Below are 27043 nucleotides of genomic sequence, written 5' to 3' on the forward strand. Positions count from 1 at the left end.
GGTGGTTAAAAATACAGAGGACAAATCTCTTCCACTTGTGTATTCTTTGATGCAATGTACAGGTAACATTCAGCCACAAGACCTGGTACTAAAGACAGCAGCTGCATTTACCATAGATTAAGGTACTTTAGGTACATGAATCCTTTGCCCAGAGTCCATTTGTGTTTGACATATGAACATAACATTTTTTTTTACTCAATTACATTCGCCAATGAACATTTTGCAAGACTAAAATAGCATACTTCTGCCATTCGATTACAAAATAAAAAAAAATATATTTACAGGTTTTTCAGAACCTTTTAGATAATGTCAATTTTTTCCTCTTTCTTTCAAGCTAACTCTGCTCTGCTGCATAACGTCCAATGAGCTGGTGCACGTAGCCTATCAAATGAACCTGTGCCACAAGGTCATTAACCATCCTGCTGCTGAATGAAAGGGTTGGGAATAGACTCCATGCCATCCTGCGGGCAGATCAACACCACCGAAGTTCCACGGCACACTACCAGGCCCAGCTGCCGTGTATCTTCTGTTAACTTGTACTGGTCATCAGGATCTGAGGGGGAAAGGAGGATTTGAGAACTTGTGATTTGGTTGAACACACTCTCAATACCTCTTTTCAAATTTACCATATTTTGTTTTGATTAAAATACATGGATATGTTCAGAATACCTGTACTAAAACAGCAGCCTACAGCGTCAGCTTACACATACAATATCCTATATAATAATTCTCACCACCAACGTTCTAAAGTAGCTGCCTGTGTCCGTGGCTCCTGGAGTTGCTGAGCTAGGCTCTGTAGCCAGGCTGATGTCACTCACAGCTGATTCCCAGGCAGGGGGAGGAGTAGGGAAACACGCAGAGCAACTTGCTCCGCGTGTTTCCCTACTCCTCTCCCTGCCTGGGAATCAGCTGTGAGTGCGCTGCTCAAACACCCCCTTCCTACTTCTCCCCCGCCTGGGAATCAGCTGTGAGTGCGCCGCTCAAACACCCCCTTCCTACTCCTCCCCGTGCCTGGGAATCAGCTGTGAGTGCGCTGCTCAAACACCCCCTTCCTACTCCTCCCCCTGCCTGGGAATCAGCTGTGAGTGCGCCGCTCAAACACCCCCTTGGCGCATTACGCAAGCCCCTCCCCCCAGCACATCACCCTACTCTTCCCCCTGTCTGGGAATCAGCTGAGCGCGCCGCTCAAACACCCCCTTGGCGCATCGCCCAAGCCCCCCCCCCCCCCCCCAAGCACATCAACCCCCTCGCCACCCATAGCTGCCACTGGTAACGCTGTGCGGCCGCTTCTCCTATTGCAGCTGTGAGTGCGCCGCTCAAACACCCCCTCGGCGCATCACCCAAGCCCCCACCCGGCACAAACACCCCCTCCCCCCCATGCACATCAACCCCCTTGCCACCCGTAGCTGCCACTGGTAACGCTGTCCGGCCACTGCTGCTCAACAGCAGAAGCAGCAGCGGCCGCTACAAAAAGAAAAAAAGCCATAAATGTTTATAAACATCAAGCACGCCACCGCACACAGCCATTGGCTGTCGGCTCTGCAGTCGCTCCTCCTCTCGCCTCCAAGTCACTGCCCCTGGAGAAAGACCCCGGAGGAGCGCAGCAACGTGAGAGGTGCAGCAGCTGCAGAGCCGACAGCCAACGTCTGATGGCTGTCTGCGGTGCTGCGCTTGATGTTTAAAAACATTTATTGCTTTTTTTTCCTTTTGTAGCGGCCGCTGCTGCTTAATAGGAGAAGCAGCAGCGGCCGGACAGCATTACCAGTGGCAGCTGCGGGTGGCGAGGGGGTTGTCACTGTCTCTCACATACACTCTGCCACACTATCTGTCACACACACACACAGTCTCACACACTCTCTCTCTCTAACATACATACTGTGAGGAAAACCTTGCTAGCGCCCGTTTCATTTCTGTCAGAAACGGGCCTTTTTTACTAGTACTACTTATAAAATTCAGGATCACCTCTCAGCCCACAAACATACTAAACAGAAAGGTAAAATTATGTATCATACCTGATAATTTTCTTTCCATTAATCATAGCAGATCAATCCATAGACTGGTGGGTTGTGTCCATCTACCAGCAGGTAATAGAGAGCAATCTTTTGCCTCTCTATATGTGGTCATGTGCTACCAGGAAATCCTCAGTATAGTCGATATCAAAGCTCCATCCGCAGGAATCACCAAACAGAGAATTACACCTACAAAAGGGACACTCCGCCACCCAACCACCGCCAAAGTGTGTGTGTGTGTGCATGTGTGTGTGTGTGTGGGGGGGAACTGGCATGTCCTGCTACCGCAACCGTGGGAGGAGCTGGCTTAACCCATCACCGCCAAAGCGAGAGGGAAACAAAGCTACCCTACTACCGCACAAAGCGGGAGGGAGCACTGGCATAATTTAGTTATGAATCCAACCACCGTCGAAACAGGGGGAAAGAAGCAGCAGCTCACCATAACAAAGTCGTCCCAACTCCAGGGAAATCCAAGTGGAAGAACTCGAAGTCCTCCTGAATAGGAAAGTCTAAACTTGAACCTGAAATATAACTGAACTAGAACAAACAGTACAGATATCTGGGAGGGACTATGGATTGATCTGCTATGATTGATGGAAAGAAAATCATCAGGTATGATACATAATTTTACCTTACATATCAAGAAGATCAATCCATAGACTGGTGGGGATGTACCCAAGCAGTACTCACCCAGGGCGGGACATGGAAATTCCAGATCGCAACACTGAAGCTCCAAACTGGGCCTCGGCCCGTGCTGCCACGTCCAAGCGATAATGACGTGAGAAGGTATGAGCCGACGCCCAAGTCGCCGATCTGCAAATCTCTTCCAAGGAAATGGACCTGGACTCTGCCATCGAAGCCGCCTGTGCTCTAGAATGAGCCTTCAGCTGGATAAATGGCACCTTCCTTGCGGCCCCATAAGCCGCAGCAATCGTTTCCTTGACCCAACGTGCCACGGTAGGTTTAGATGCCTGCAGACCCCTACGGGGGCCCGCGAACAGCACGAACAGGTGATCCGACTTCCGGAAATCGGTCACTTCCAAGTATCTGATAACTCGTCTAACATCCAGGCATCTGCGAGCACGATACTCCTCTGCATAATCCTCCCTTCGGAAGGAGGGTAGACAAAGCTGCTGATTCACATGGAAGTGAGAAACAATCCTGGGCAGGAAGGAAGGCACTGGGCGAATAGACACTCCTGCCTCCGTGAACCGCAGGAACGTCTCTCTACACGAGAGCGCCTGGAGCTCGGAAACCCTCCTGGCTGAAGCGATTGTCACCAAAAAGACCGCTTTCAACGTCAGGTCCTTCAGAGACAGCCGCGATAATGGCTCAAAGGGCGGCTTCTGCAAGGCCCACAGCACCAGATTGAGATTCCACGTAGGCACTATCGAGTGCAGAGGAGGGCATAGGTGATTAACCCCTTTGAGAAAACGCACCACATCTGACTGAAGCCAGGGAAGCACCCTTCAGGTGACTCCTGAAGCAAGCTAGAGCCGCTACCTGGACCTTAAGAGAGCTGAGCGACAGGCCTTTCTCCAGACCTTCTTGCAGGAACGCCAACACTGAAGCAATTGGCGCTGTGAAGGGCGACAGGGATCCTGCCTCGCACCATGATACAAAAGGTACGCCATACCCTGGCGTATGTAGAAGTAGAGCGCTTCTGTGCTCTCAGCATAGTGGCGATGACCTTGTTCGAGAAGCCCTTCTTCAGCCGCTTCCGCTCAAGAGCCAGGCCGTAAGACCAAAGGGGTAGGGATACTCCATCACCATGGGACCCTGATGTAAGAGGCCCCGCTCCGCTAGAAGCCGCAGATGACTGTCTACGGAAAGCCGGATCAGGTCCGCATACCAAGGGCGGCTGGGCCAGTCTGGACCCACCAGGACCACCCGGCCTGGGTGTTCCGGCTGAGAATTCTGCCCAGCATAGGCCAAGGTGGGAACACGTAGAGAAGCTCCTGTACCAGCCACTGCTGGAGAAGAGCATCGACCCCCAGAGATCGAGGGTCCCGTCCTCTGCTGAAGAACTGCAGCACTTGGGCAATTGGATGAGGTCCCCATCAGATCCAAGGTCAGCATGCCCCAGCGCTTCGTGATCTCCAAGAACACCCGAGCAGACAGTTGCCACTCTCCGGGATCCAAGGTATGGCGACTGAGAAAGTCCGCCTCGACATTCAGGACTCCCACAATGTGAGCCGCCGACAGCTGGTCCAGATTCGCCTCTGCCCACTGGAATAACTTCATGGCCTCCCTGGCTAGGGGGGCGCTCCTGGTACCTCCCTGACGATTGACATAGGCCACTGCTGTGGCACTGTCTGACAGGATTCAAACTGGCCTCAGTATCAGTACCTGAAGAAACACTTGAAGCACCAACCAAATAGCCCGAAGTTCCAAGAGGTTGATGGACCACTTCGCCTCCGCCGGCGACCATATCCCCTGCGCTGTCCTTCCCAGGCAGTGGGCTCCCCAGCCTGTCAAGCAGGCGTCCGTCATAACGACAACCCACTGCGGGGATGCGAGAGGCATACCGGCTGACAACTTGTCTGACATCAGCCACCAAACTTAGCGCTCTTCTCACCACCGGGTCCAGGGGAAGGCGACTGTGTAATCCTCTGAAACCGGAATTCAGCGCCGCAGAAGAGAGTGCTGTAGTGGCCTCATATGGGCCCTGGCCCAGGGCACTACCTCCATCGTGGCCGTCATGGAGCCCAACAGTTGCACATAATCCCAACCCGAGGAGCTGAAGAGGCTAGGAACCGGCCCACCTGGGCCTGAAGCTTGAGGCTCCGGTTGTCCGGCAGGAATACTCTGCCCACTTGGGTGTCGAACCAAACACCCAGATACTCCAGGGACTGAGTCGGGCGCAGCTGACTTTTCTCCAGGTTGATGATCCATCCCAGGGAGCTCAGAAGAGCAATGACCCTGTCTGTCTCTCTCCCACACTCCGCAAAGGAGGGAGCTCGAATCAGCCAGTCGTCTAGGTAGGGCTGGACTTGCACTCCTTCCTTGCAGAGATAAGCCGCAATGACCACCATCACTTTAGAGAAGGTCCGCGGAGCCGTAGCCAACCCAAACGGGAGGGCTCTGAACTGGAAGTGCCGGCCCAGCACTGCAAAGCGCAGGAAGCGCTGATGAGGCGGCCAGATGGGAACGTGCAGATAAGCTTCCTTGATGTCCAAGGATGCCAGGAATTCTCCTTCTTGTACCGCAGCAATCACGGAGCGGAGAGTCTCCATATGGAAATGCCATATTCGCAAGGCCCGATTGACTCCCTTGAGGTCGAGAATAGGCTGAGAAGAGCCTCCTTTCTTTGGCACCACAAAGTAAATGGAGTAACGTCCTGTGCCACGCTGCTCTACGGGCACTGGGACCACCGCCCCAAGGCGGAGCAAGTTGTCCACAGTCTGCTGAACTGCTGCCACTTTTAGGGGAGACTTCACGAACCCGTCTCTCAGGGGCCGGCAGAACTCCCAACTTGTAGCCGTCTCTGATGACTTCTAGAACCCAAGAGTCTGAAGTTACCCTGGTCCACTTGCCCAGGAAAGAGGACAGCCTTCCTCCTATCTGCTCTGGGCCATGGACTAGGGCCCCGTCATTGGGTACAAGACCCTGGGGGAGGATGGGAGGAAGAACGTCCTGAGCGGCGGTCTCTGCGAAAGGAATGCTGCTTCGGGGAGAACCTCTGCTTGAAGGAGGAGGAGCCCGACTTGCCCGGGCGATACCGACGGGCCTCTTGAAAATGGCCCTTAGAGGAACCAGGGCGAGCACTGCTGGCTCTTGCCTTGACCTCCGGCAACCTCTTGCCTTTAGAACTGCCGAGATCCGTCACGGTCTTGTCCAGCTCATCCCCGAAGAGCAGCTTGCCCTTAAAAGGCAACTTGGCTAAGCGGGATTTGGCAGCATGGTCAGCTGACCAATGCTTAAGCCATAGCCATCGACGGGCAGAGACTGTCTGAGACATACCTTTAGCCGAGGCTCTCAAAACATCATACAGCAAGTCTGCCAAGTAAGCCAAGCCCGACTCCAGAACCGGCCAATCCGCCCTCAAGGAAGGATCCGAGGGGGAGGCCCACTGCACCACCGTCAGGCATGTCTGGCCACATAGGAGCCGCAAACCGAGGCCTGCAAACTCAAGGCGGCCGCTTCAAAGGCTGCTTCCAATTTCCTGTCCTGTGAATCCTTAAGGGCGGAGCCACCTTCCACCAGCAAAGCCGTCTTTTTTGTCACAGCAGTGATTAGAGAGTCCACTGCCGGCCAGCGCAAGGCCTCCTGTTCACCCTCTGGTAGAGGGTACAGACAAGTCATGGCCCTGGCTACCTTGAGGCTCGCCTCAGGAGAATCCCATTGAGCCGAAATTAGAGTTTTCATGGATGTGGAAGGTCCTGCAGGGCGGTTGGTTCCCAACATAATAGCGAACCAGCTGAGGCTGAAGGAGGGCCTTCCTCCGGAGAGGAAATACTCAAGATGCTCATAGCCTGAACTAACAGGTTAGGCAATTCCTCTGAGCGAAAAAGCTGCGCTGCAGAGGGTCATCTCCCCCATCAGGGCGAGGATCAGCCTCCTTCAAAGAATCCCCAAGGGACCTTTGGGAGAACTCAGAAACGCTGCCCTCATCTACATCAGAGGAGACAGAGTCCCCCAAGACCTGAAGATCCACCCGAGGGCGCTTGATCAGGGAAGCCTCTTCCCCCATATCTGACAGGGGAGCAGGAGCAGTGTTTTGCAGTTGAAAGGCCTGATGCACCAACAAAATAAACTCGGGAGAGAAACCCCCGTTTGTGCACCTCTGCAACCTGGGCCACAGCCCTAGAGGAACTCTCAACCTCCACTCCATAGAGCGGGGGAGAGGCACGCTGCACATCCAAAATGGCGTCCGGTGCGTCACTCCGCGAAGGAGCCGCGCGGGAAGCATGGCGCTTAAACTTTGCCATCTTCTTACCACCGCCCAACTCAAAGGTGGCCATAGCAGAGGCCGTCCGAGCTGCATGGGCGGCCGACGTCGGAAGGGCGGACATTGGAGGATGGGCGCCTAAGGCGGAAAAGGCCGACGCCCCAGCGGAGAAAAACTGGCTAAATCAGCAAGTCCGGAAGGGCGCCCAAAAAGGGCTTCTCTGCCTCTGATCCCCGCGCCTCCCCACTAGCCGCGCGATCGCGGTCCGGGGAGCGCTTTTTCGCGCCCTTACCATCCAACGCCATGAGCCACGAGGGAAACGTTCAGGGAACCCCCTGCCCGCTAGGAAAAGGTAAAATTACCTGCTTCTTGCTCCGAGCTGCAACGAATTGTGTCCCAGTGAGCAGCTGCAAGTAAAATCTTTTCTGCTTCAAGATTAAGTTTTTTTTTTTTTTTTATGGAGCCAGCGGGAGGGGGGAGAAAAGGAGGGACCTGGCACCACCAGGTTTGCACTTGCTCACGAAGAGCCCTCAACCCCAGGTACGCAACAAAGCCTAAGTAAATAGGCGTGGAGACCAAGTCAGAGCTGCTGCGTGTGACCACAAACCTGCTAGATAGAGAATAGTGAGGCTTTCCTGGTAGCACATGACCACATATAGAGAGGCAAAAGATTGCTCTCTATCTCCACCTGCTGGTAAATGGACACAACCCACCAGTCTATGGATTGATCTGCTTGATGACATGGAATGACTCAACCAACTATCTTGGCTAAATAAAACAAACATACATCTAAATATTCTTGTTGCAATTCAAAGAAGTGGGCAAGATGCACCAGTTACTCCAGAGAACAGACAGACAGTCAGACAAAATCACTCCTTTGAGGTACTTTCCAGTACTAGAACAAGCATTTTGTCTTCAATTCCTTCCAACATGCCTCAAAACCTGCTAATCCATTTTAACATTACTGGATTTTGCACAGCTACATCTCTATGCCCCCCCCCCCCCCAAAAAAAAGCATGCAACCTCTATTCACCGTTTTATTTCTGCCCCAGAAAGATATGTTCTTTTCTCTCGTCAAAGGAAACACTGGCATGAACAACCTCAAGGCCTACTACCTGTAGTAGCTATGTTCTTCTTATTTCTATTTATTGCTTTCATCATATTGTTCTAACTGCTAGGGATCCCTCTCCAGCTCCGTGGCTGAAGGCATAGGCTCCTCCCTGAAGTCACCACCCAAATCCCACATCACTGCACTACACCCAAAGACGAATGAAACCTTTCTGTAGGGTCCCAGGCTTTTTTACAGTCAGAGAAAAAGCAAAGTCCTCCTGTCTGCAGCACTTTTGTTGAACAGTGCTTCCAAGGACACCACCACTGTTGCATGATACTGCCTATGAAGACTTAAGACCTTCCACAGAGTTCTGGTGCTTTGGGGGAGGGGTTTGAGGCTTTGAACTCAAAAGGGTAGGACGATGCCCTTAGACCAAAGCAGAGGGGGTAGAAATCTATCTTCTACTGCAGGGAGCAGTAAAGGATGGGAATGCATTACATGAGGTTTTCTCCTTCCCCCTCCCTCATGGACAGGAGGAAATCTCTATCAGTTTGGGGTAGTTAGAAGTGGGCATTTCAATGGAAATGTACATGGTAGCTGTTTACATTTTGAACTGTGTAGGTATTAACTAGCAGTTCACCGAGAACTGGGTAAACATTCCATTCTACTCTGAGTCCTAAGTAACCCTTCATTTGCATGCATGGGTTAGCAAACACACAAAAACTGCAAACACTGTTTAGATGTGCACAAGGAGCAGCAGTGGACTGAGAATCAAGGAAGCAAGAATTAAAATCCTGTTTCTCCAACCGATTCTTTTAATATATCACTTCACCCTCAGGTACAGCTCAAGCTATAACCCTATTTGGGTAGGGACCTAATTGTAGCAGAATTGTTACAGACCTTGAGCTCAGATTTAACAAAAGGCAATTGTCAAGCCCAAGCCTTTCCTCTACAGCACGTTAGTAAAAGCCACAAGAGGGCCTTACCATGCTGTTTATTGAATAAGTGCCAAGTTACCCCCCCCCTTTCTTAAAAAGTTCAATATCTATACTATATTTACCAGACAGCAAATACAGCACAAAATAATAAAATCAAACCACCACTATGTGGGGTACAGCACAGTCTTAAATCTCATGCTGTTAAGGAGAAATTAGGTCTTACCTAAATTTCTTTCCTTTAGTCTCAACTTGCAGGTTTGTGCTCATCTACCATCAGGTGGCGATAGAGAGTAGAGAACAGAACTCTGCCCTAAAATAAACTCAGTATTTAAAATACAAAAAGGCAGTGGAACCCAATGTTGGCTTTCCCAATTGATTTCCTCCTTCGGGCCACCACAAAGAACTACAAACTTCAAAAAGAGCAACTTAAAAGAAAACTTTCTAAAAACAAAACAAAAACAAACAGAAGACCAAACCAGCCGAAGTCTGCAAAATATGCAGGTACCTGTACTAGTCAGTCAGGACAAAGAAAATAAAAATTACCAGGTAAGAATTTCTCCTTCCTTACCATCCTCAGACTAGTCAAGAACTTGTGGGATGTAACAAAGCAGTCATCAAGTTGAGAAGGGAACAGCCACTCACCACTGAACGAGCTGAAGCTCCAAAAGCAGCTCTTTCTGGGAGAAATATCTAGTCTATGTCGTCTTGAGAAAGTATGAAACAAGGGTCTACAATGTCAACCTGTAAATTTTCTCCAGCATAACTGGACACCACCTCACAAAGCCAAAGGCAACCGTTTGCTCACCAAAAGATACAAGATCATTTCTTTCAACCACTGAGCAATGTTAGTCTTGGAAACAGGCTAGCTCTCAGAGCCAATCCATTGGACTTTTGAGATATCTACAGGTACTAAGGAATTTCATAATGGTCCAACAGCAGAGGTTGAGCACATTTTAGAACCAAAAACAAATTTGGTCTTGCCCAAAGATGCCAATGTATTTTTGGCTGAACCCGAAACCATGCTGTGAAAACTGCAGCCCCAAGCCTCTGTTCTCCCCTGGTCCTACCGTACTGTTGGAGGTCTAGAGGGGGCAGGAGCAATCCCCAGTTGCTCCTGTCCACACCAGTTCTGCTAACAAAATGGCTGCCCTAAAGGAATGCCTACACAAGAGATCAGATATGGTGGAATCAGAGAAAAAGACCAAACAGTTTGAGGTAGTTCCATACCAAGGGGGGGGGGGGGGGGTAATATCAATAGGGAAAGCCTTAAAGTAAGTTTTTAAAGCATATTTGAAGTATTTGAGATTTTCAGGGGCACAAGGCAGGGTTGTCCCCTCTCCCCGGCACTGTTTATCCTGTCCTTAGAACCACTTTTGAGACTCATTAAACAAGATGAAGGGATCCCGGGGGGTGAAGGTTGGAGGAGCCATTGTCAAAGCCCAAGCCTTTGCAGATGATCTGTTGATAATTTCCGGCCAGCCGCTGGACTCTCTGGATCAGTTATTAAGGCTGGCTAGGGAATTTGGGCAGGTATCAGGTTTCACTATAAATACAAAAAAATCCCAAGTGATGGATATATATAAAAATGGAGCCCATCAAGACAGGGATGGATGCCCTATAACCAGAGTAGAAGGGAAAATTAAATATCTGGGAACCCAAATACCACAGGACCTAACAAGGCTCTACAAAGAAAATGTTGAACCTCTGCTTGAGACAACTTGCACAAAGCTTAGACTATGGGAGAACTACCCGCTGTCCCTCATGGGGCGAATTGCCTTGTACAACATGATGATTGCACCAAAGTGGATTTACAAATTTCAGACTCTGCCTCTCTTCCTTAAAAGAGAAGATGAAAATCGTTTAAACAGATACAAAGATTTCTGTGGAAAGGGCGGAGAGTGCGGCTCTCGATACAAACCCTGCACATTCCATGGGAATTCGGGGGTATGGGACTGCTCAGTATAAGATATCTCACAATAGCAAGTGAAATGCGACACATTTCAGACTGGTTTAGGTCCACCTCCGAATTTTCGGAGTCTAAACTAGAAACAAACCTAACTCAAGGAGTACATTTCAGCTGCCTTTTGCATGCGGGAGGAGGACAAATACCGCCAGTTCTACAAAAATCAAATATACTTCCCGCGGCAAGGGCGGTCTGGAGGTGGGTTTGCCGACGACATCATCACTTCTCTGGAAGAGTTACTCCATTTCAAGCTATTTGCGACAATCCGAAATTTCCGCCCGGAACTCTGCATAGTGGATTTAGACGGTGGCAACAGAACGGATTAGTGTACATACATCAAGTCTTGATGGTAGAGGGGCGGATTAGACAATTTGAAGAGCTCCAGTCCCAATTCTCACTTGAGCAGGGAGACTGGTTCCATTACTGGCAATTAAAGCATTTCATAAACAGCTTACCTTGGGAATGTCTCACAGAAGATGTGCAGGAAGAGATCTCCTCCGCCTATTCGCTGCAATCACAAGGTAGAGTGTCGCTGACAATGCACCATAGGCATTTAAGGGACATGACAGAAGAATTGGACTACTCAGAACTGACCAAGTCATGGAATGAGGAACTGTTAACGAATATAAGTCCACAGATATATTACAGGAATATATCTACTCAATATACAAATTGTCGAAGATGGTCCAGTATAGTGAAATGGAATACAAATTTGCACTTAGAACTTGCATACCACCGAGGAGGGCCTTCCATATGGGAGTCTCCCCGGATGGTGCGTGCCCCCAATGTGGAGCCCAGGGAGCAACATTGGGGCACATGTTCTGGACATGCTCAAGAGTTCAACAATTTTGGAACAAAGTTATCAAAGCAACTTCAACAATGTGGGGCGCCACCTGGAAGAAAGGACCGCTGCTGTTTGGCTGGCCAGCATTAGTCCGGCCGACCTTGGCAGGTTTTCACGGATTCACCATTCGAGCTATAATGACAGCGGAAAAAAAAAACAAAAAAAAAAAAACTTATCCTCACAGAGTGGATTACAAATAAAGAGCCCACATTACAGCAGTGGCGTGGCTTACTCATGGATTATATGAGGTTTGAAAAGAAGCTGGCAGACCATAAAGAAGATCGAAGATTTACGGATAAAGATTTCTTTCGAATATGGACCCCATTTTGGCAGACAATACCTTCAGGGGGTAGAGGACGTATCTTAAATATGTGAGAATTGGACACCTAGTTATATGAGAATAGTGGACATCACCTTGGGGTGGGGAAGGGGAGGGAGGGGGGAAGAAAAAGTTTACAGGGAAAGTAGATGGTTAAATGTGTTAGTAGAAGTCGATAACTTGTTAAGCTGGGAGATAGTGATATAGGACATTCAAGCAATCATAATGTAATAGGACTTCCGGTAGAGTTAGACCTATATTCCAGAGTATATGTTAGAGAAGATATCAAGCTGAGATAATGTATTTAACATGTTTAATGCTACTACTATTTGGAAATTCAATAAACCAATTTGAAAATAAAAGCATATTTGAAGTACATAAAAAAGTTTTCTGATGAAGACCATTAGGTAAGGTATTCCAAACGTTGGTGCCGTCACCTCAAAGCAAGGCTGCCTATGGCAACCAGACATTCAAGTGAGATGGAACCAAATGGATATTGTTGTAAATATCCCCGACAAGTGAAGGGAATGGGACTTAATATACAGCTTTTCTATGGCTTTTATAACTACATTCAAAGCAGTTTAGATAGTATATACAGATACTTATTTGTACCTTGGTCAATGGAGGGTTAATGACTTGCCCAGAATCACAAGAACCTGCAGTGGGAATCGATCCCAGTTCCCCAGGATAAAAGTCCGCTGCACTAACCACTAGGCTACTGCTCTAATGAATCAAAAAGAAAGGGAGGACTTCCATTGTGAAAACCTGAGATGTGATTATGAGGATGTCTACTTCGTTAATATTAGGGTCTGGTGTATATTTGACTTGTGCCCTTGAGACTTTAATTTTCAGAACGTTTGGATAAAGACCTGGTGATGGCATCTAAGGAGTCTTGTGGCAGCACTGGCTTGTTATAGGAGTTGTGCGATAGAACCTTGGGATCCCATCCAAATGACAGGCTTGAAGGAAGTGAAGTTGAGACCATCATAGCACCCAGTGATTTCACCATTGAAACTGAACTTGGTACTCTGTGCTGCAGAAGGATCTTTCCACTAAAATGTCTCTTTTAAGAGTTGCAGGCATAGTCTTCCCATGAGCTGTTTTGGTTGTGATCAAGGAGCTTTGGTTCAGCCTGTTCCTCCTCCCGAATATGGGAGCCCAAAACTATTTTCATCAGTCCATCTCCCTTCTGTTTTTTTTGAGACGGGAAAGGAGTGGGACAGGTTGTCTACACTCTTTGGACATGGGTGGAACATCTATATATATATATAAAAGGCACCACTGAAGCCTCCAGCCGGAAGTGTGAAGCGCCAGAGATATCCGGTTTCCCCATGAGTGAAGGAAAACAGCACAGCAGGAAATCCCACGAAACAGTGAAGGACTCAGAGGGGGGAGGGGAGAGAGATGCCCTCACTCTCTCTGTAACAAAAACAACACTGAAGGACTGGACTCGGAGGGGGGAGGGAGAGAGGGCAGGTCACACACACTCCCACATGCGCACACTGAAGAAAACCTTGCTAGCCCCCGTTTCATTTGCATCAGAAACGGGGTTTTTTTTTTTTACTAGTCACTTATGTTTGAACAAGAGATGAATTTAGGAAAATCGGACCAACTGTGCTATTTGAGAGAGTCAGAGGTTTCAAGTGGATTAAGAAAGCTATAGCATCTGGTATTCTTCACATTATGTCCCACTGCCCTGGTGCTGAAGGTTCACTTGTGCAAGCAACCTCATAGGCAGAGAATCACCTAGTCCTGCTGCAAATCTGTCAGGTGGCAACCTGGACTTTGTTGCACTTTTATGACACTATTGCCTGGATGCTCTAACTACTCAGGAGGCAGCCCTTGGGGTTTGGCTCTCTACTTGTCTGGCTGGGGCATGACCTCATTAGGCACTGCTTTGGTATGTCCCACTCATCTGGGCTGGGCTGGAGGGATAAAGGTGAAATTAGATCTTGCCTACTAATATTCTTTCCTTGAATGTGTTCTGGATTGGTCTGGAGGGACAAAATGCTGGTTTTGAAGAAATACAGCTATTATGTGTAAATAGGTTGGAAGAGACCAGCTAATGTGTAAGTAAGTTGCATTTACAGTAATTTGAGCAGTGATGGGTTTTCCATTGCTAGTCTGATCCGATTCTTTACTGTTCTTATATGTTATTTAAGGACTAGAATTGTTTTGTCTGGGGATTCATGTTTTTTTTTTTTTTTAATGAGCATGGGGAACCTCTTGTTACTACTTTGTTGAAAAAATACTGACTGGCAGAGGGCTGCACAGGATATTTATGTGATGTGTCAGCTCAGTAGTTCAGTAACCACTCTGAAAACATTCTTCTTCAACAAGGCCTACAATGAACACCAATAATCTCACTAAGTCACCTCACCAACCCACTCAATTATGAAAGCTCACCTTATACAACTATCCTAATCACTCCCTCCTTCTTCCCTCCTCCCTACCTGATTGCTACACATTACGAATTGTATCCGATATCTTGTTATGGGAAAATTAGGTTCTTACCTTGGTAATTTTCTTTCCTTTAGTCATAGCAGATGAAGTCATTACGTATGGGTTATGTCCATCAACCAGCAGGGGAGACAGAGAGCACTCAAACTTTCACAGTGCCCTCTTGGCCAGCTAGCTCCACTGCCTCTTCAGTATTTGAAGCTTCCAAAGCAGTATGGCAAACCGCAATGGGAATCACAAGAGCTTTCCTCACAGCGAACGATGGCCCATCACAAGGGCATGAACTCATAAAGGAGGGAATGCACATCCTCCTGGAGGGAATCAACTCATCCTCCTTATCGTATAAGTGGAGGGGAACACACGCGCCTCCTGGAGGGAATCAACACATTCCCCCCAAAAAAACATGCTGGAGGGAATGAACACATCCTCCTAAATTTAAACTGAACATGAATCCTGAAGATTGTTTTCCAACTTTCTCCCAAGGAAGGAACTTCAGGAAATTAGAACAGAACCTGAAAAACAGATTCACAGCATACAGACAATCATACAGGGAGGGCTCATGGCTTCATCTGCTATGACTAAAGGAAAGAAAATTACCAAGGTAAGAACCTAATTTTCCCTTCCTTGTCATCAAGCAGATGAAGTCATTACGTATGGGATGTAACAAAGCAATCCCTAGATAGGGTGGGAACAAGCCACACCACGCGCTAGCACTTGTGCACCAAAACACGCATCCCTCCTGGCAGCCACATCCAGCCTGTAATGTCGGGCAAAGGAGAGCTTAGAAGCCCATGTTGCTGCACTGCATATCTCTTGAAGAGAGAGTGCTCCAGTTTCAGCCCAAGAAGAAGAAATCGCTCTAGTAGAATGTGCCTTAAAGGCTACAGGCGGAACCCTGCCGGCCAGCAGATAAGCTGAAAGGATAGTTTATTTGAGCCAGCGGGCAATAGTGGCTTTAGACGCTGGAGACCCTCTGCGAGAACCGGATAGCAAAACAAACAGATGATCAGAAGTCCTGAAAGAGTTAGTAACTCGCAGATACTGCAGCAGAGTCCTGCGCACATCCGAAAGGTGCAGCTGCCCAAAAGATTCTGGAAACTCTTCCTCTGAAAAAGAGGGCAAGAAAATAGGCTGGTTTAACTGAAAGGCTGAAACCACCTTAGGCATAAAGGAAGGCACGGTGCGAACCGTGACTCCGGACTCTGAAAATTGCAGAAATGGGTCTCTACAGGACAGCGCCTGGAGCTCTGACACCCGTCTCGCCAAGGTAATGGCCACCAGAAAAACGGCCTTCAGTGTCAAGTCTTTCTCCGGTGCTCGCCGAAGCGGCTCAAAAGGAGATGCCTGCAGGGTTTTCAAAACTAGCCCCAGGTTCCAAGCTGGACAGGGTGCTCGCACTGGAGGTCGGAGCCGAAGCACCCCTCTAAGAAACCGTGCCACATCTGGGTGAGCAGCCAAAGACATGCCTTCCACCTTACCACGAAGGGAGGCCAACGCTGCCACCTGCACCCGCAGGGAATTATAGGCCAAGCCTTTTTGTACACCTTCCTGCAAAAAGTCCAGAATCAGCGAGACAGGAGCCCGCATTGGAACAATGGCTCTGGAAGCACACCAAGACTCAAACAGGCACCAAATCCTGGCATAAGCCACGGAAGTGGACCGCTTGCGGGCTTGCAGGAGAGTGGAAATAACTTTATTGGAATAACCTTTATCCCTCAATTGCGCCCTCTCAATAGCCATGCCGTAGGACCAAAGCGGCCGGCGTCCTCCATGGCTACCGGTCCCTGAGTCAACAGGTTCGGTACCAGAGGTAACGGCAGAGGAGCCTCCAGGAGCATCTGTCGGAGGTCTGCATATCAAGGTCTCCTTGGCCAATCCGGGGCGATGAGGACCACTTCTCCTGGGTGCAGCCGAATCCGCAAGAGCAGGCGCCCTATCAAGGGCCATGGGGGAAACACAAAGTAGACCCGGAGGCCAGGGTTGAGCCAAGGCATCTAACCCCGCCGAGCGAGGATACCTCCGTCTGCTGAAGAAGCACGGGACTTTGGTATTGGCACTTGTCACCATTAGATCCATCACGGGCTTACCCCATTTGGCACAGATCTGCAGGAATACTTCGTCTGCCAGATTCCATTCTGCTGGATCGATCTGATGCCTGCTCAGATAATCGGCCTGCACATTGCTCTGACCTGCAATATGAGCTGCCGACAGACACTGAAGATGCAGCTCGGCCCAGTGGCAAATCAGTTCGGCCTGCGCGGCTAGTGCTCTGCACCTTGTTCCGCCTTGTCGATTTATATAGGCCACCGTTGTCGTGTTGTCCGACATCACTCTGACAGCCAATCCTTCCAGGGTCACTTGAAAGGCCAGAAGCGCCTGAAACACCGCTTTCAACTCTAGGCGGTTGATGGACCACTCCGACTCCTCGGGTGTCCATAGACCCTGGGCATGCTTCCCCTTGCAGTGTGCGCCCCAGCCCTTCAGGCTGGCATCTGTTACCACTAGGCACCAAACAGGGAGCGTCAGCGGCATTCCTTGCCGCAGCATGCTGTCCGAGAGCCACCACTCCATGCTGAGACGGGCCGCAGGGAGCCAAGAAAGTCTGCATTGATAATCCTGAGAAATAGGAGACCATCTCCGGAGTAGGGAATACTGTAGAGGTCTCAGGTGCGCTCTCGCCCAGGGTACCACTTCCATCGTGGCTGTCATCGATCCCAGCAGCTGGACAATGTCCCAAGCTCACGGACAGGGCATCCTCAGGAGCAGACGGACCTGATTCTGAAGCTTGCACCGCCTTGGCTCGGGTAGGAACACATAGCCCGAGACGGTGTCGAACCTGGCCCCCAAAAACTCTAGAGTGTGAAGGGGACAGGTGACTTTTGGCCATATTGACGACCCAGCCTAGAGATTGCAGTACTGAGACCACTCTGGCTGTAGCTTGAAAGCTCTCTGTTGCAGAGTCTGCTCTGATGAGCCAGTCGTCTAGGTACGGGTGAACCCTGATACCTTCTCGCCTGAGAAAAGCAGCTACTACCACCATTACCTTCGAAAAGGTTCGGGGAGCTGTGGCGAGGCCAAAAGGCAAGGCCCTGAACCGGAAATGTTTTCCCAACACCGCAAACCTCAGAAACTTCTGGTGCGGGGGCCAAATCGGTATGTGCAAGTAAGCTTCTTTCAGGTCTAGAGACGTAAGAAACTCTCCTGGCTGAACCACCGCAATGACGGAGCGCAGGGATTCCATGTGGAAATGCCGCACTCTCAGGGACTTGTTCACTTCTTTTAAGTCCAGAATAGGGCGAAAGGACCCACCTTTTCGCGGCACCACATAGTAGATGGAGTATCGGCCGCAGCCTTGCTCGGCGGGAGGCACCGGGGTCACTGCCCCTAACTGAATCAGACCTTGTAAAGTCTCCTCCACCGCCGCCCGTTTGACGGCAGAACCGCATCGGGACTCCACAAACACGTCTCTTACTGGGGCGTTGAATTCTATTCTGTATCCATCTCTGATCAGGTCCAGAACCCACTGATCTGAGGAAATCTTGGCCCACTCCTCGACAAAGAGGGGAAAGCCGTCCTCCGATGACAGGCATCGAGGAGAGGGCCGGCGCACCATCATTGAGAGGGTCGCCCTTGAACTCCTGGTCTTGAGCCACTGGCTGCGGAACGCTTGTCCGAGCGAAAGGAGTTCCTCTGCTGACCACGGGCACGTGAAGTGAACCCAGCAGAACGCCCTGGGCGGTACCTTCTAGCTTCACGGAAGCGAGGTCTGTACTGGCCCTTAGTGGACTGCCTGGCCCTTAGAGGAAGGCCTCTGCCTATCTTCGGGCAAGCGCTGGGGTTTTGGATCACCCAGGCCTTTCACAATTTTCTCTAACTCCTCACCAAATAGAAGTCCTTGAAAAGGCAACTTCACCAACCTTTGCTTAGAGGCCATGTCCGCTGCCCAGTGTCGTAGCCACAGACGACGGCGAGCCACCACTGCTACTGCCATTTGTTTAGCCGAAGCTCTGACAAGGACATAAAGGGCATCAGCCAGAAAGGACAAGGCCACCTCCATCCGCGGAGCCACATCCAAGAAGGGCTCCGCTCCATCTCCGGGCTGAGCCACTGCCTGTTGCAGCCAAGCTAGGAAGGCTCTCACAGCATAACAGCTGCATGCAGACGCCCGAACAGTGAGACCTGCAATTTCAAAGGACCGTTTCAACGCTGTTTCCAGCCTACGGTCTTGAACATCCTTCAGGGCAACACCTCCTTCAACAGGGAGGGTAGTTCTCTTTGTCACCGCAGTGACTAGGGCATCCACTGTAGGCATTTGAAAACGAGCCATATGTCCCTCACGCAGAGGGTATAACTGCCCCATAGCCCTGGAAACTCTCAAAGGTCCCTCGGGGTCAGCCCACTGAGCCGAAACAAGCTCTAGGATGGAGTCATGCAAAGGGAAGGCCCGAGCAGCTTTCATGGTACTAGCCATCCTGGGATTACCCGAGGAGGCCATGCCACTGTCAGGATCTTCAATCGAGAGGGCCTGCAGGGTATCTGAAATAAGCGCTGGCAGCTCATCACGGTGGAAAATCCTCACCGCGGAGGGATCATCCAGATCCTGTGGTAAATCCGCACCTGACTCTGGTTCCTCAGACCAAGAACGTCTGTCAGAGTTCTCCGAATCCTCACACCCTGACTATGGGGGAGGGGGGGGGGGGGGGAAGGTGCACCACAATCTGAAGGGGAATTAACCCTTCTGCGCTTATCTTTAGGCCAAGCATACGGGAAAAAAGCCTCACTGGGCAGTCCCAGGCCAGAATCCATCGGGGGGGGGGGGGGGGGGGGGGGTAATCAGAGGAGCCTCAGGCGACCCTTGAGGAAGGGCTCTTTTCATCATGTATGCTTTATGCAGCAAAAGCACAAAATCCAGGGAGAAAATCTCACCCTGGGCACCCAAATCCTGTCCGGTGCTAGCCACTCCTGAAATCACCTCATCTCGAGGTGCCCCACCCGGCTCAGGTCTCTCCGTGTCCACGGAGGCCGCGCCATGCGGTGTAAGCAAAATGGCGCCCGCTGCCAGCTCAGAGCGGGAAGAAACATCGCTCGCCATGCTCGGGCTGGCTCCTACGCCAATACAGCACGATTTACAGAGCCCTGCTGCTGATTTGCGCTTGCCACAAGTGGAACAGCGCTTTACATTGTCTGCAGCCATCGCCGAAAAACGGCGGTAAAATCCAAAATGGCGGTTTCGCGCCAAAATCACCCCCATCACGGGCCCACCCCGGAGGAGTTGGAAAACACTCTTACCTCAAAGGATCTAGTGTACAACTACGATCCTGCTGAAAATCAGGTCAAAAACCTCTGTTCCAGCGTCTCTGTGTTTAAAAACGCAACGCGACGCGACTTTTTTTTTTTTAAGCTGTGAGGAAAGCAGAGGTATTGAAGACTCCGGAGGCTCAGATGAGTGGGAAAGGCAGGGAAAGGGCGAACCTATATGCCTGCATCCACTGTTGGTGGGTAAGGACAGGGAAAGCAAGGCAATATGTCCACATCCACAGAGGTATGGGTAAGGCAGGGAAAGGGCTAACCTAAGTGCCTTTAAAGTGAAGCTGCTATAGCCTCCAATACCCTGGTTAACAACTGGCAAGCCAGGAACCACCTCCCGGCAGATTTTTCTGGAGCTCGAACAAGCTGCAGCCACCCTGCTAAGGGAGATAGAGAATACTGAAGAGGCAGTGGAGCTAGCTGGCCAAGAGGGCACTGTGAAAGTTTGAGTGCTCTCTATCTCCCCTGCTGGTTGATGGACATAACCCATACGTAATGGCTTCATCTGCTTGATGACAAGGAAGATTATGTCAACAAATCTATGTAAGCCACATTGAGCCTGCAAATAGGTGGGGTGATGTGGGATACAAATGCAATAAATAATAATAATAATCTGGATTGGTCTGGACTCAGGATTCAAGGAAAGATCTAATTTCACCTTTTTAGCCACAGTATAAAGAGCTTAACACAGCATGATAATTACTACTTCACAGTAAGTCAGCACATATTTCTTTTTAATCATTATAAGGTGTGAGAAAATGTTACCAAGTGGTTCCAACATACCTTATTAGAAACCAGAATCCCCAGTAACAGAAAGGGAAATTGCTTACCTCTCATGTACTCAATGGTGCCATCAAGTACCAAGTTTAGTAGAGGGTCAAAGCCTTTCAAGATTCCACTGGCTATGGAAACAGAAGTCAAAAATTATACCGAGACAGTTATAATTCACTTTTACAGCAGTGTAGTCTGATGTGCCATAGCCCATTTACCACACCACTACAGTCAAACTTCTAAGTGTCTGAATTCATACAAGAAAATTCCCCTCCATTTCATATGTAGGGGCAGTTCATGTAATGCCTCTTAGACACTTCCAAGTGTAAAATAATCAGGATTGGCTCCTATCAATGTGCTATTGCCAGTCTGATGTTATAGAAGTACTACTACTATTTAACATTTCTAAAGCACTACTAGGGTAACGCAGCGCTGTACAATTTAACATAGAAGGACAGTCCCTGCTCAAAGAGCTTACAATCTAATGGACAAATGTACAGTCAGTCAAGTAGGGGCAGTCTAGATTTCCTGAAAGGTATAAAAGGTTAGGTGCCAAAAGCAACATTGAAGAGGTGGGCTTTTAGCAAGGATTTGAAGATGGGTAGGGAGGGGCCTTGGCATAGGGGCTCAGGAAGTTTATTCCAAGCATAGGGTGAGGCGAGGCAGAATGGGCAGTCTGGAGTTGGCGGTGGTGGAGAAGGGTACTGAGAGGAGGGATATGTCCTGTGAGCGGAGGTTTCGGGCGGGAACGTAAGGGGAGAGGAGGGTAGAGAGGTAATGAGGGGCTGCAGACTGAGTGCATCTGTAGGAAAGAAGGAGAAGCTTGAACTGTATGCGGTATCTGATCGGAAGCCAGTGAAGTGACCTGAGGAGAGGGGTGATATGAGTATATCGGTTTAGGCGGAATATAAGACGTGCAGCAGAGTTCTGAACGGATTGAAGGGGGGATAGATGGTTAAGTGGGAGGCCAGTGAGGAGTAGGTTGCAGTAGTCAAGGCGAGAGGTAATGAGAGCGTGGATGAGAGTTCGGGTGGTGTGCTCAGAGGAAAGGGCAAATTTTGCTGATGTTAAAGAGGAAGAAGCGACAGGTCTTGGCTGTCTGCTGGATATGCACAGAGGAGAGGGAGGAGTCGAAGATGACTCAGAGGTTGCAGGCAGATGAGACGGGGAGGATGAGGGTGTTATCAACTGAGATCGAGAGCAGAGGAAGAGGATAAGTGGGTTTTGGTGGAAAGACAATAAGCTCGGTCTTGGCCATGTTCACATGTTCAATTTCAGGTGGCGGTTGGACAGTCATGCAGCAATATCGGATAAGCAGGCCGATACCTTGGCCTGGGTCTCCACGATGATGTCTGGTGTGGAGAGATACAGCTGGGTGTCATCAGCATAAAGATGATACTGGAAACCATGAGATGAGATCAGTGAGCCCAGGGTAGAGGTGTAGATTGAAAAAAGAACGGGTCCAAGGACAGATCCCTGGGGAACGCCAACAGAGAGCGGGATGGGGGGTGGAGGCGGATCCATGAGAGTGTACTCTGAAGGTGCGGTGGGAGAGATAGGAGGAGAACCAGGAGAGGACAGAGCCCTGGAACCCAAATGAGGACAGTGTGGCAAGAAGTAAATCATGACTGACACAGTGTCAAAAGCGGCAGATAGATTGAGGAGGATGAGGATGGAGTAGTGGCCTCTGGATTTGGCAAGGAACAAGTCATTACAGACTTTAGAGAGTGCTGTTTCTGTCGCGTGTAGAGGGCGAAAACCGGATTGAAGCGGATTGAGGATGGCCTGAGAGGAGAGAAAAATCAAGGCAGCGGCTGTGAACGGCGCGCTCAAGTATTTTGGAGAGAAGGGTAGGAGGGAGATGGGGCGGTAAATGGAGGGACAGGTAGGGTCAAGTGATGGTTTTTTTGAGGAGAGGTGTGATTACGGCGTGCTTGAAGTGTCAGGGACAGTTGCAGTGGAGAGAGAGAGGTTGAGGATATGACAGATGGAGGGGTGACAGTATGAGAGATGGTGTTAAGTAAGTTGGTGGGGATGGGATAGAAGGCCATATAACAGTAAGGTATGATGAAAAACCACTACATAAAGCACAAAATAGGTACTTAGGTGGTAAAATAAATAAAACCTGTCCTTGGGCTACTTGGTAATTCTATGGCAAGTATTATGGTAATTCAGAGTTTGACTTTCAGGCCAAGATTCTGGTCCCCAAGCTGGGCAAGATGGCCAGATTTAGGGTCCATGATTGCAGGGATCTGAAAGGGCACTGGTACGTGGATCCCTGGCCAATAAAATGTCACTGCAGTGACTGGGCTGAGCAAGCTGGAAATGACGGAAGAAAAATAAATCCTTACATAGTTGCATATGAACTCATGACACCAGATCCCAGTTTCAACTGAGCTGGAAACAAGGAGCAGAAGAAAAACTGTCAGTCTAAAAAAACATATGCACCTGAGCTATCAATATAAGCAAAGTGGGAAGAACCATTTATAACAAGGAGAAATGAGGGCTTACCTGATCAATTTGCTTTCCATTAGTTTTACTACTACTTCTACTTGACATTTCTAAAGCGCTACTAGGGTTACGCAGCGCTGTACAGTTGAACAAAGAAGGACAGTCCCTGCTCAAAGGAGCTTACAGTCTAAAGGACAAAATGTCAAGTGGGGGCAGTCTAGATATCCTGAATGGAGGTATAATGGTTATATGCCGAAGGCGACATTGAAGAGGTGGGCTTTGAGTAAGGATTTGAAGATGGGCAGGGAGGGGGCTTGGCGTATGGGCTCAGGGAGTTTATTCCAGGCATAGGGTGAGGCGAGGCAGTTTTACTCTGTGCCACCAGGAATAAGGCACCAAAACTATAGCGGATAACCTAACAAATAAGAAAAGGCCAAAGTCCTTTCCTCATATACATATACAAATGTTAATAATAATAATAATGTTTCAAATTTTTTTGTGTCACCTGTCCCATGTTCTCCTTTCAGGAAAAGGAGGGATGAGCTGACGCACAGGCACCCAAAGCTCTTGGTATGGAGAAATGTTTGGGGTGGGGGACCCAGCCAACAGGGTTCGACACCCCAAGGCTCCTCAGAAATGGCCAAGTTGAACTGAGCTCATCATCCATTGTGTAAATTCTACTTTTTCTTTTAAATAAAACTAATTCTCTTACTACTTGAAGAAACTAAAATCAACACCCCACAGGCCTGGCCTACCAAGACTGTTCAGGATGCTCTTCTAGAGACTGAGAAATACCAACTATTTTACTGACTGCACAGAATACTTGTGGAGTGAGGACAATGAATTAGTAGTTAGAGGATATAACATGCATCTGGGCTCGTCAGGAGGGACATTAAGGAAGAAAATGAACCCTTTGTCCACAGGATTTGATATTTGAACATAAAAGATTCATTGGGGGGGGGGGGGGGGGGGGGAATTATGTCTACTAATAAGAGATGAGAAAGGAGTAAATACTAGTTTGTTATTGCAATGTATATATGCAATTCAACTAAAAACAAAACAAACCAAAAAAAAAAAAAAAACAAACAAACCATAGTACCTACACTGCAAAACCACCACAGACTAAAACATCCGTCAAAAGAAGATTTTAGGACCATCACAGGTGGCATATTTCATATGAGCTATATAATTTTAACCACTTGGCTCACCACTATTTGTCATGGGTTCAATTCAACGGGGAAAGGGGACTTGATATACCGCCTTTCTGAGGTTTTTGCAACTCCATTCAAAGTGGTTTACATATATTCAGGTACTTTTTTTGTAACAGAGGCAATGAAGGGTTAAGTGACTTGCCCAGAGTCACAAGGAATTGCAGTGGGAATCGAACTCAGTTCCCCAGGATCAAGTCCACTGCACTAACCACTAGGCTACTCTAAATTTACTATTTATGAACATCTAAAAACATCTGCATTTTCTTTGCATTTAAAATCACCAGTAATAACTTTAGCAAAATCCATCACTACAAATTCTTCTTAGTATTACAGCTACTTATATAGCACACATCATTTAGAGGAAATTATATGGAACACTAAGGTGTACCATTCTGTAATTTGATTCGGCACACTGTATATCTTCTTATTTTGGAAACTTAACTTGTTTCTTTTCGGAAGACCAACTCACCTGATGCAGTTTGGCAAAATATGGACCATGTCAGTAGCTGGTCCCCTGATCTTTTGAGATAAGTGTTCTGTAATACTAAGAACTGAGTTATGGATTTTGCTTGTTACTACTGATTTTAAATGCAAAGAAAATGTTTGAATTAATTGGACCTATGACAAATGTCACGACTGGTTAAAAATATATAGCGTATGTGAAATATGTTACTGACAGTCCTAAAAAAAAAAAAAAAACCTCTCTCGATGGCAATTAAAATTAGTCGTCACATTAAAGAGTGCATTTGTGGATGTTATATGCCGTGATTTTGTATCCACTAAATAATGATCTGCACAAAGCTTACATAGTTAAAGATGACATGTTAATTTACTGTCTAGTTACATTATTCTCAGTGGTTTGTGTATCTGGGTAAAAAAAAAAAAATAAGGTTTGGACAAGTTCCTAGAGGAAAAGTCCATAGTCTGCTATTGAGACAGACATGAGGAAAGCTACTGCTTGACCTTGGGATCATCAGCATGAATCTTGCTACTATTTGGAATCCTGTCAGTACTTGTGACCTAAATTGGCCACTGCTGGAAACAGGGTACTGGGCTAGATGGACATTGGTCTGACCCACTATGGCTACGTTTATGTTATGTTCTTACTACCTAATTGGTTAACAACCTTGTGCCTCCTTCCCACTCCATTCTGGACATAAACATAGCCCAGGTATCAACATTAACTACCAGGTTTCTTGTTATAAGATTGCTTTGGAAGTATATGTTTGAGATTGGAACCACATAAAAGTAGACAATTATTCCAAGCTATTAACTGTTTCATCAGTTGATTAGGCTTGAATCTCACTTAACTGCATTTTTATGCTGTGATCCAAATTAGATTCTCCCTATAAAAAGTTTTTCCAATATATAAACTTGAACCTTCCATCAACACCAAAGGACGATTTTCAAATATACCTTCTCGTCCGCCTTGAAACTTCACTCGGATGGTTTTATCAATGTACTTGGAGAGATCTAAGATACTCTCCTTTTTCTTCTTCTCTTTATCCTAAAATAGAAAAAAAGACACTCAATTATACAGGTATTAGCAGGGCTGGTCTCAGCAACTGAGAGGCCCTGTGCAGACCAGCTCAGTGGGGCCCCCCTACCCCCTCCAATGCCTAGCCCTGCCCCTGATGACAAGATTTTTAATTTTTTTTATTATTCAAAATAAAGATAAAATCAAATCAATACTTGTACAGAAAAAAACACACACAATTCAAATAAGCATAATGCTTATTGGAAACCTGGTATTAAGCAACAAAAATAACCAGAAATTATTCAGTTCAAGTCCAATATGATTAGGAATTTCAATTCTCCTAACAAAGAAGAATAAACTAAGAAGAGATCCAGGTATGTGAGCAGAGTACTTTCAAATTCCTCCATTACTGTAACCCACCAATCTGGAGCCACACCAAAGATCCCCTACAAATAAAGTACTGCGCTAGCCATGTTGGTCCACCCCTACCTTTACCTTGAGGTTTTTATTACAATGTTTTTATGACCCACTTACATGTTAAAAAAAACCCCGACACACACAAAAGAGTCACAGCAAACGTATTACTTGACCTCCATCGGTCTAGTTTGCCTACTACTTTGAGAGGGCAAAGAGTAAGAAATCATATTGGCAGCAGTACTAACTCAGCATCAGCACCTTACATTTGGAGGATGGCACAATCCCAAATCATCCTGTGGTGTTCTAGTCCAAAATCTAGTCAAAAATGTATCATTACTCTAATAAAAGGCATTATCTTGTTTTCCACTTTTTTAAATTTGGGAACAAAACCACTATCTAAATTTACAGTACTTATTCCTCAGCTCGAACCCATCTACTCAGGATCAGGAGATACTTAGCTTGATCACGGACGTGCGCCACCCCAGAGAAATAAAAAAAAAAACATTGGGAGCATGGGAAGAAGACTAACAAACGATTACTAACAGTAGAATTATAAGTAACCACACTAAAAAAAAAAAAGTATACCGGTGAAAAATCATGCATTTTTTTTTAACACTAACAGAAGGCTGGTGACTCGGAACCCTACACACGTCCTCAAACTTCAGTTACAAAGAACTAAAATTATCCTACCATACTTACTGCCATCTTACTCCGTCATTACTAGCCGCCGGCACCGCCACTGCTCAACTAGTGGCTGTCTCATATAACGTGCACCGGGTGGGCGGGGAGAAAAAGGTGTTACTTCCCACACGGGAAACACACCACAGACTTTATGCTCAATTGCTCATACCATATCCAAGTCTACATTCATGAACCATAAGTGAGCTTATACTCTTAGTTTCAGCGAAATGTATTTAACGTCGTTTCCAACCCC

The 27043-nt window shown here is 48.0% G+C and overlaps 1 protein-coding gene across 2 annotated transcripts; it reads right to left on the reverse strand.

The window, feature by feature from the left end:
• Positions 1-215: 215 nt before the first annotated feature.
• On the reverse strand, positions 216-27014 carry LSM7 (LSM7 homolog, U6 small nuclear RNA and mRNA degradation associated). Of its 2 annotated transcripts, none has more exons than XM_030218249.1 (4): positions 26800-27014; positions 25632-25722; positions 20613-20684; positions 216-553 (listed from the first exon to the last, which is right to left on the reverse strand). In XM_030218249.1, the coding sequence occupies exons 1-4, from the start codon at positions 26812-26814 to the stop codon at positions 411-413; spliced, it is 321 nt and encodes a 106-aa protein (XP_030074109.1). In that variant the 5' UTR covers positions 26815-27014; the 3' UTR covers positions 216-410. The 2 variants fall into 2 exon arrangements, with proteins under 2 accessions (XP_030074109.1, XP_030074110.1); XM_030218250.1 differs by having other exon boundaries at positions 26809-27009.
• Positions 27015-27043: the final 29 nt, after the last annotated feature.

Source organism: Microcaecilia unicolor, chromosome 11 (genome assembly GCF_901765095.1).
Source record: "Microcaecilia unicolor chromosome 11, aMicUni1.1, whole genome shotgun sequence".
NCBI classification, from domain to species: Eukaryota; Metazoa; Chordata; class Amphibia; order Gymnophiona; family Siphonopidae; genus Microcaecilia; species Microcaecilia unicolor.

Coding starts and splice junctions, on each gene's coding strand:
- LSM7 (XM_030218249.1), bottom strand. Junction 20,685..25,631: donor GTTTCAAGGCGGACGAGAAG/GTATATTTGAAA, acceptor CTGTTTCCATAG/CCAGTGGAATCTTGAAAGGC. Junction 554..20,612: donor CACCATTGAGTACATGAGAG/GTAAGCAATTTC, acceptor TTTCCCCCTCAG/ATCCTGATGACCAGTACAAG.